The 9,442-nt window shown below is 44.1% G+C and overlaps 1 protein-coding gene across 2 annotated transcripts; it reads left to right on the plus strand.

The window, feature by feature from the left end:
• The first annotated feature begins 447 nt into the window (after nt 1-447).
• On the plus strand, nt 448-8,600 carry LOC128436385 (uncharacterized). Of its 2 annotated transcripts, none has more exons than XR_008338052.1 (2): nt 448-8,259; nt 8,550-8,600. XR_008338052.1 is itself a non-coding variant. In XM_053418147.1 (2 exons), the coding sequence occupies exon 2, from the start codon at nt 1,721-1,723 to the stop codon at nt 7,862-7,864; it is 6,144 nt and encodes a 2,047-aa protein (XP_053274122.1). In that variant the 5' UTR covers nt 448-718; nt 1,009-1,720; the 3' UTR covers nt 7,865-8,600. The 2 variants fall into 2 exon arrangements, 1 of the variants encoding a protein (XP_053274122.1); XM_053418147.1 differs by having other exon boundaries at nt 448-718; nt 1,009-8,600.
• The last annotated feature ends 842 nt before the right edge of the window (nt 8,601-9,442 follow it).

The following is a 9,442-nucleotide window of genomic DNA, read 5'->3' on the forward strand; positions in this document are numbered from 1 at the left end:
TGTGCATCAGTGTCTGTATCTTTACTGATGCAACATTCAGCAGGTTCATGTGTTCTGACAGCATCAGGGGATATATATATAGATATATAGATCTATATGCATATACCGTGTATATAAACACAAGCCTATATCTTAAGGGTTGTTTCAGTATCATTGAAGAACATTTTGGACAAGCTGCAGATTTTTTAACGACTTACTGCTGGAGCATGATAGTTATGAATTACAATAGTCCAGTCTGGATGTAACAAAGGCGTGGACTAGTTTTTCTGCATCTTTTTGCGAAGTACATGTCTGATTTTTTAGATATTACGCAAGTGGAAAAAGGCGGTCCTAGAAATTAGTTGTAGGTGAGAATTAAAGGACAAATCAGGATCGAAGATCACTCACCAGTTCCTGACTGTTTCATTGAAAGCAAGGGCAATGTCGTCTAAGATACAGGTTGTAACTGCCGCACATTGGCAGTTTGTTTAGTTGGTTAACCTCCCGTTTTTGGTTCCTACTGGTTATAATGGCACTGGGGCGGAACTAATTGCCGCCGTCATATGTTTCCTACACCACACCTTTAAGCGACGTACCTAGCCAAACAGCGCGAAAGAAGCAGCACAATCAATAAGCTATAAATTAAAGTTAAAAGTAAAAGCACATAAGAAGAAGAAGAAAAAACTATAAAGGACAAGCAATAAGATAAGATTCCCTCAAGTAGTAAGCAGTGGACGAGGTATGTTTATCATTTATTTATATCTAAGAAGAATGTGAACGATTTTATTGTGTTGCTTTCAATTGCATGGTTGTGCGTGATAGTGATTTGCATACTATGTAAAGTTGTGAATATGTTTATGTAAGTTAATTTTGTAAATGTGCAAGTTAATATTGAGCTGCGGGCTGTATGTGAGGTGTGTGTGAAGTGTTTTTTGGTGTAATGTAACACCTGTTGTGCTGCTGTAAAAACGGACATTTGCATATTGTGAATTTGTATTTATTTTCATTTATTTTTCTCTCTAAACCCAGTTCTCACGGGTTGGTTCGACCTGGAAATAAAACCCCGTTTTCTAACAAAGACCTCTGGCCTCGTGTGAACTACTTGGGAGCTACAGTGAGAACTCGACTGCTCTGCATGAGTAGCCGAGGAAGACGCAACCAGACAGCAGCGGCCATCTCCATGCCGCGTGTGTATCCTTTACCACCAGGACGGCGTGAACATGGCTGCAAATAAAAGACTTAAGTGTTTTGCACTGAGAGACTGAGATCATTTGTGCATTTTTCAGTACAGTTTATTTAAACCATTGACTTTAAGTGCACAAGAGACTGAAACTTTATTTTCATTTTCATATAACAAGTTGATGTTTACCTACCTTTTATTTGATTATTTGAAGCGCATTGATACTCACATTGTGTTGATATTGAGATTGTGTATATTGGTGGTTACACTGTAAAATTTCTGTTAAACCAATGACACTAAATTAAGAGACAACTGTATTACTGTGAATTTAAAAGTGTATTGCTGTTACTTAGCAAGTGTTTAATATGTCTGTAGCTTACCTTTTGAAAGAGGCAATGTCTTTGTGTTTATTTTTCACTCTGAGTGATTTAAGTTAAACACAGCTGTAAACAAATACCTAAAAAATATTGTAAGCTACCCTGAACCCAACTTTACTACTGAGTTAATTACTAAGCTAAAGATAATTTTGGATTTAAACCAAACTAAAGTAACCCAAGTAAAATGTCAGAGTTTGAGCTAGCCCCTGAGAGTGACGAAGAACGTGTCAGTGATGATGACATGAAGCAGCACTGCACAGAAGCACAACCACAAACGACCGAAGGCACTGAAGCTGATAACCCCACTACCTCACAAGAGCCACAAAGAGGCCAAAGAGTTCGTAAATTGACGGAGAAGGGCCAAGAACTGCACGATGAGCAAGTAAGAAAGGTTGCACACCGTTTCAGCCTGAGCTACGAGAAGTGGAAGACTATCATTAAGGACGCCAAAGGTACGCTGAGTGGTCAATGCTCAAACAACCTGCTGCATGAACACATTACCAAGGTCAGCAATGCCTCAAATAATCTAAATGATGTTTATGAAGAGCTAAGACACATCAAAATTCCAGACCAAGACACACGTCGCAGAGTAGACACCTGTGAAGCAGTAACAAAGAAGATAATCAAAACTGCAAGAGGTTATCTAAAAACTGAAAGGGGTGAATGTCAAGTGGATGATAAACAAGGTGTTGAAGAAACAGGATCTGTGAGCAAGTCTGTAGTCTCAGATAATATAAGCATTAAGTCTCAACACACCAAGTCCTCCAAGTTCTCTGCCCAAAGCTCTCGAAGCAGCTCAAAAATCACATCCAGACGTTCAAGTCAGTCTTCTTCACACAGGCAATACGCCGCTGCCGAAGCTGCTGCCAATGAAGCCGAATTTCAAGTTCTGCTCGAAAAGGAACGACATATCGAAGAACTTGAAAAACTTGAAGCCGAAGAATCAGAGAGGAAGAGGGTTCTTGAAGCCGAAGAATCAGAGAGGAAGAGGGTTCTTGAAGCCGAAGAATCAGAAAGGAAGAGGGTTCTAGAGGCCAAGCGCAGGCAAATAGAGCGAATGGATACATTAAAGAATCTAAAGGCTGCCAAGGCCCGACTGCAAGTATATGAGCAGAATGAAGGCTCAGATGAAGAAGTGGAACCGCTGCTCCATCAACATGTCCCCTTGAAGGAGGAAAGGAAGGAGGTCAAACAGGAACGTAACCTGTCAAAGCATCACCCTCAACCACAAGCTATGCCACTTCTGAACAAAGAAGATACCACTGCAGCCCTCGTGAAAGTGTTTGCAGACTCCATCAGCGCGAGTCGTCTTCCCATACCTGAACCATCAATGTTCAACGGCGATCCACTCAGATTCAACGACTGGAAGGTTTCATTTAAGACACTTATTGACCGGAAAAACATACCAGGTGACGAGAAGATATATTACTTGCGAAGGTATGTGGGTGGAGTTGCAAAAAGGGCCATAGAGAGTAATTTCCTTCTAGGCACAGAGTCCGCCTATTGCGCAGCGTGGACCATCTTAGAAGAGAGATATGGCAATCCATTCCTCATAGCCAAAGCCTTCAGAGACAAGCTTGATTCATGGCCCAAGATAAGCTCCAAAGGAAGCTCAGAACTCCGAGAACTTGCTGACTTCCTCCGTGGCTGTGAAGCCGCCATGTCTCAGATTGAGGGTCTTGAGATACTCAATGACTGCAATGAAAATCAGAAAATACTTGCTAAACTTCCAGACTGGCTGAGCTCAAGATGGAATAGGAAGGTTATGGAAGAGGAAGAACATAGTCGCAGGTACCCAAGCTTCAGTCAGTTTGTCATGTTCGTTACACGTGAAGCAAAAATCGCTTGCAACCCGATATCATCCCTCCACGCTCTAAAACCAGTTGAATGTGAGAAGAGCAAGGATCCAAGGAACAGAGGTCCTGGAGCAAAGGTATTGGCGACAAATTCAGACGAAAAGGCTGCCGCCACAAGCTGTGTGTTCTGTGAAAGGACAGGGCACAGTCTTCACCAGTGTTATAAATTCAAAGATGAAACCGTCTCTGACCGGGTCAAGTTTGTGCAAGAAAATAAGTTGTGCTTTGGCTGTCTGAAGTCTGGCCACCGCTCAAAGGACTGCGAAAACAGAATGATCTGCAAAACGTGTGAGAAAAAACACCCGACTTGCCTCCATGATAATCGCACCAAGGAAGGAAGGAGGTCAACAATGCCTGATGCAGCAAGAGACATGTCAAATGGACGCAAAATTGAACGGTCACAGGATAGGGCAACAAGAACCTCACTTGAAGCAACATCCAATAGAGTCCTCCAGCATGTCAAAGGCACTCATACATCCACCATCATCCCAGTGTGGGTGTCGGCCTCAAGTGAGCCTGATCGTGAAGTTCTTGTGTATGCACTTCTTGATACACAGAGTGACACAACCTTTCTCCTGGACGACACTGCAAAGGCTCTACATGCGAAGAACGAACCAGTTCAGCTAAAACTCTCAACAATGGCTTCAAGAAACACTGTTGTGTCCTGTAGGAAACTGACTGGTCTGCAAGTAAGAGGAATGCATTCGGACAAGATAATTCCCCTGCCAGTGACCTATACAAGAGAATTCATACCTGCAAACAGAGATCATATTCCCACACCAGAGACGGCGAAAGTATGGCCACATCTCGAACACATCGCAGATGAGATAGCTCCGCACCAAAGCTGCGACGTAGGCTTGCTAATTGGCTACAACTGTACTCAAGCACTCGTCCCAAGACAAGTGGTTTCTGGGGAAGAAAATCAGCCCTTTGCACTGAGAACTGACTTGGGCTGGAGTGTAGTTGGCTACGGCAACCTATCACTCGACTATGGAGACGCGATTGGAGTGAGTCACCAGGTCATCGTTAAGCAAGTGATACCAGGTAATCCATCCTTTTCAAACCTCACAAGCGAAGTGCACTACGTCTGTAGAACACAAATCCAGGAAGTTGTCTCGCCTTCAGCTGTCATCAAGGTGCTGGAATCTGACTTTGTGGAAAAAGCTTCAGAGGACGGCAACATATCTCAAGAAGACCTCAGATTCCTGTCAAGGATGGAAAAAGGCATCAGGCTCAAGGAGGATGGTCATTACGAAATGCCACTGCCATTCAAGAAAGACAGACCTAACTTACCAGATAACAAGATATGTGCTATCCACCGTCTCAGATGCCTAGAAAGGAAGCTGAAGAGAAACAAGCAGTACTACCAAGACTACAAGACCTTCATGGACGAGACCATAACCCGTGGAGATGCAGAAAAGGTCCCACAAGAAGATATCAGCAAAGCCCCAGCATGGTACATTCCCCACCACGGGGTGTATCATCCGCAAAAGCCTGGGAAAATTCGAGTCGTCTTTGACTGCTCTGCAAGATTTAAAGAGACATGCCTGAATGATCATCTCCTGACAGGCCCAGAGTTGACAAACACCTTGATCGGAGTCCTCTGTCGGTTTCGTCGAGGTCCTGTGGCAATCATGTGCGATATTGAGCGCATGTTTCACCAGTTCCACGTGAATGCAGAAGATCAAGATTACCTACGTTTCCTATGGTGGGAGAATGGAAATCTCGAAGCAGAACCCTCCATCTACCGGATGAAAGTCCACCTGTTTGGTGCAGCCTCCTCACCTGGCTGCGCCAACTTTGGACTCAAACACCTCGCTGCTGAAGGACGTGGACGCTTCAGTGAAGACACCATCCGCTTCATCCAGAATAATTTCTATGTTGATGATGGGTTGGCAAGTGTAACATCTGAAAGGCAAGCGATCCAACTAGTGAAAGAGGCAAGAGAACTATGTAGCACAGGCAAACTCCGGCTGCATAAGTTCATCTCTACCAGCAAGGAAGTCCTAGCCACAATCCCTAAAGAGGAATGTGCTAAAGTTGCCAAGGACTTGGACATGGCACTCGGAGAGCAACACATGGATAGAGCACTCGGTGTTCAGTGGTACGTGTCTTCTGACCAGTTCCAGTTCAGAGTGCTTGTCAAAGAAAATCCATTTACCCGAAGAGGAGTCTTGTCCACGGTTGCCTCAGTATATGACCCGCTTGGGTTCGTGGCACCCTTCATCCTGGTTGGAAAGCAGATACTGCAGCAGATGTGTCGTGACAAGCTCAGTTGGGATGACCCCTTGCCTGATGACCTTCGACCCTTGTGGGAATATTGGCTCAAAGACCTGAAAAACCTGGCTGGTGTGAAGATCCAGAGATGCTACACTCCACCAAGCTTCAACGTCCAGCACTATGAGCTCCACCATTTTTCGGACGCCAGTATGTCAGGCTACGGAGAGTGCTCATACCTCAGAGCGGTCAGTACATCAGGTGAAGTCCACTGTACCTTAGTCATGGGAAAGTCAAGAGTCACCCCTTCTAAGGTCACGACCATACCAAGACTAGAGCTGTCAGCAGCAGTGGTAGCTGTCCGCATCAGTGACCTGCTCAAGAAAGAGCTCGAAGTAGAATGCCTACAAGAAGTATTTTGGACTGATTCTATGGTTGTACTTGGATACATCAGTAATGAAGCCAGAAGATTTCATGTGTTCGTAGCAAACCGTGTAGAACGCATCAAGCGAAGCACAGAGTCAGCGCAGTGGAGGTATGTGACTACTGAGGAGAACCCAGCAGATCACGCCTCAAGAGGTCTCACGGCAGAACAGCTTGTAGCCTCTAACTGGTTCACAGGCCCAGCCTTTCTGTGGCAGAAAGAGCTACCAAGTGGAGATGTAAAGGTGGGAGATATCTCAATTAGTGACCCAGAGCTCAAGAAGGCCCAGGTTCATGATACTCAGGCAAAGGAGGTGAGGTCGCTTTTAGATCGCCTACACAAGTTCTCAGACTGGTTAAGAGTGGTAAAAGCTATTGCCAGGCTCCAGCGCCGTGCAAAGGAGGTCAAAGGTCTCGAGCCGAAGTCCTGTGAAGCCAGCAGTCTAGAGGAAAGAAGAGAAGCAGAGATGACCATAATCAAGATGGTTCAACATGCAACCCTATCTCAAGAAGTCCAGTGCCTCCAGCATCACAAGGAGATAGGTCGCAAGTCCAAGTTGAACAAGCTAAGTCCATTCCTGGATAACAAAGGAATCATCAGAGTGGGAGGCCGCTTAACTCATGCTGCCCTACATCCACATGTGAAGCATCCAGCAGTTCTTACAAAGGACAGTCATGTGTCAGCATTGTTGGTCAAGCACTATCACGAGAGAGTGCACCATCAGGGCCGAGGAATGACTATGAACGAGCTCCGCTCGAATGGCATATGGATCCTTGGATGCAGCAAGACAGTGTCATCCCATATTTACAAGTGCACTAAGTGCAGGAAGTTCAGAAGAGGCACTGAACAACAAAAGATGGCAGACCTCCCGGAAGATAGGATGGACACTACTCCTCCGTTCACTTACTGCGGGATGGACTGCTTTGGACCATTCCACATCAAAGAAGGAAGGAAAGAGCTAAAGCGTTACGGGCTATTACTTACCTGCATGTGTTCTAGAGCAGTACACATAGAGATGCTTGATAGCATGACCACCGATGCCTTCATTAACGCTCTGCGCTCCTTCATCGCTATTCGGGGAATGGTACGGCAGATAAGATGTGATAGAGGGACAAACTTCGCTGGTGCAAGGCGTGAGTTTGATGAGGCATTGAGAGAGATGGATCAAGAGGAGCTCAAGGAACTGGGATGTGAGTTCATCATGAACACCCCAGCTTCAAGTCACATGGGTGGTGTCTGGGAAAGACAAATCCGCACCATCAGGAGTGTTTTGACGTCTATTCTAGAACAGTCAGCCAAACAACTTGACTGTTCCTCTCTACGAACATTCTTATACGAAGTCATGGCGATCGTGAATAGTCGACCTCTGACTACTGATAACCTGAATGATTCATCTAGTCCAGAGCCTTTGACACCGAACCACATACTGACCATGAAGTCTACGATTATATCCCCTCCTCCTGGAAAGTTCGTTAAGGAAGATATTTACATCCGCAAGAGATGGCGTCGGGTTCAACTCCTAGCCAACAACTTCTGGTCACGATGGAAGAAGGAGTACCTCTTAAATCTCCAGCACAGACAGAAGTGGGTCAAAGACTGCAGAAACGCGAAGGTTGATGACATCGTTCTACTAAAGGATGAGCTGACGCCGAGAAACCAGTGGAAGTTAGCTAAGATTATCGAAGTCTATCCCGGGAAGGATGAGAGAGTAAGGAAGCTCAAGCTGCTCATCGGCGACTCAACTCTGGATGTAATGGGAAGGCGCACCTCCAAGCCGGTTCACCTCGAGAGACCCATTCATAAAACAGTCACACTGTTGGAAGCAGACTGAAGACCACAGGGTTTTAAGCCTACTCTGTTTATTAGTGACCAAATTTACTTTATTTGATGTTTTATATGCAGTATATGTCCTTAAGATGTTTAAGTAATCACAAGTGATTGGTGGGAGTGTAACTGCCGCACATTGGCAGTTTGTTTAGTTGGTTAACCTCCCGTTTTTGGTTCCTACTGGTTATAATGGCACTGGGGCGGAACTAATTGCCGCCGTCATATGTTTCCTACACCACACCTTTAAGCGACGTACCTAGCCAAACAGCGCGAAAGAAGCAGCACAATCAATAAGCTATAAATTAAAGTTAAAAGTAAAAGCACATAAGAAGAAGAAGAAAAAACTATAAAGGACAAGCAATAAGATAAGATTCCCTCAAGTAGTAAGCAGTGGACGAGGTATGTTTATCATTTATTTATATCTAAGAAGAATGTGAACGATTTTATTGTGTTGCTTTCAATTGCATGGTTGTGCGTGATAGTGATTTGCATACTATGTAAAGTTGTGAATATGTTTATGTAAGTTAATTTTGTAAATGTGCAAGTTAATATTGAGCTGCGGGCTGTATGTGAGGTGTGTGTGAAGTGTTTTTTGGTGTAATGTAACACCTGTTGTGCTGCTGTAAAAACGGACATTTGCATATTGTGAATTTGTATTTATTTTCATTTATTTTTCTCTCTAAACCCAGTTCTCACGGGTTGGTTCGACCTGGAAATAAAACCCCGTTTTCTAACAAAGACCTCTGGCCTCGTGTGAACTACTTGGGAGCTACACAGGTTGTTGGTTTAGAACCTGAGATTATTTTGGTAAACTGATCCTGGGTGATCAGAGTACTGTTAAATGTTCAATTCCGACACCGTATGATAATACAAGGTCAAGTGTGTGGTTACAACAATGAGTAGGTTGGTGTACTCACTGACTGAAACCAATTGAATCTAGTATCGAAATTAATGCTACACTAAGGCTATCTTTATTATTGTCAACATGAATATTAAAGTCACCAACAATAATTATGTTATAGGTCTTTCGGACTAGGTTTGAAAAAAACTCGGGGAATTCCGTAAATAATTCAGTTTAAGCCCCCGGAGCACGGTAAACTACAGCAAATATGATTGGCTGTTGGTGTTTCCTGGATTGGCGTGGAAGAACAAGACATTCAAATGAGTTATAGTTTAGTTTAGGATTAATTGATAGACTGGGGTTAAAAATAGCAGCAACTCCACCTCCTCGTCCGAATTCTCTGGGAACCTGTGAATTTATATGACTGGAGGGAGTAGATTCATTTAGACTGACATATTCATCAGGATGCAGCCACGTCTCAGTGAGGGATAATACATCTATGTTGTAGTCTGAGACTAGTTCATTAACTAAAATAGCCTTTGATGACAGTGATCTAATGTTTAAAAGACCACATTTCAAAGTCTTGGTTTCCTGTGTTGTTTCAGAGGTTGTGTTAATTTGTATTAGATTATTGTGTGGATTCGGACGGTGGACAGACACAATCTCTATGGGGTTGTGTGACTGTCCCAGAGGGAGCGCAGAGAAGTTTTTAGCACTGCAGCTCTGCTTCCTGGTCCCAAC

Source organism: Pleuronectes platessa, unplaced genomic scaffold (genome assembly GCF_947347685.1).
Source record: "Pleuronectes platessa unplaced genomic scaffold, fPlePla1.1 scaffold_50, whole genome shotgun sequence".
NCBI lineage: Eukaryota > Metazoa > Chordata > Actinopteri > Pleuronectiformes > Pleuronectidae > Pleuronectes > Pleuronectes platessa.

Bases quoted from the DNA above. Each gene is read 5' to 3' on its own strand.
- LOC128436385 (XM_053418147.1), top strand. From the start codon at position 1,721: ATGTCAGAGTTTGAGCTAGCCCCTGAGAGTGACGAAGAACGTGTCAGT.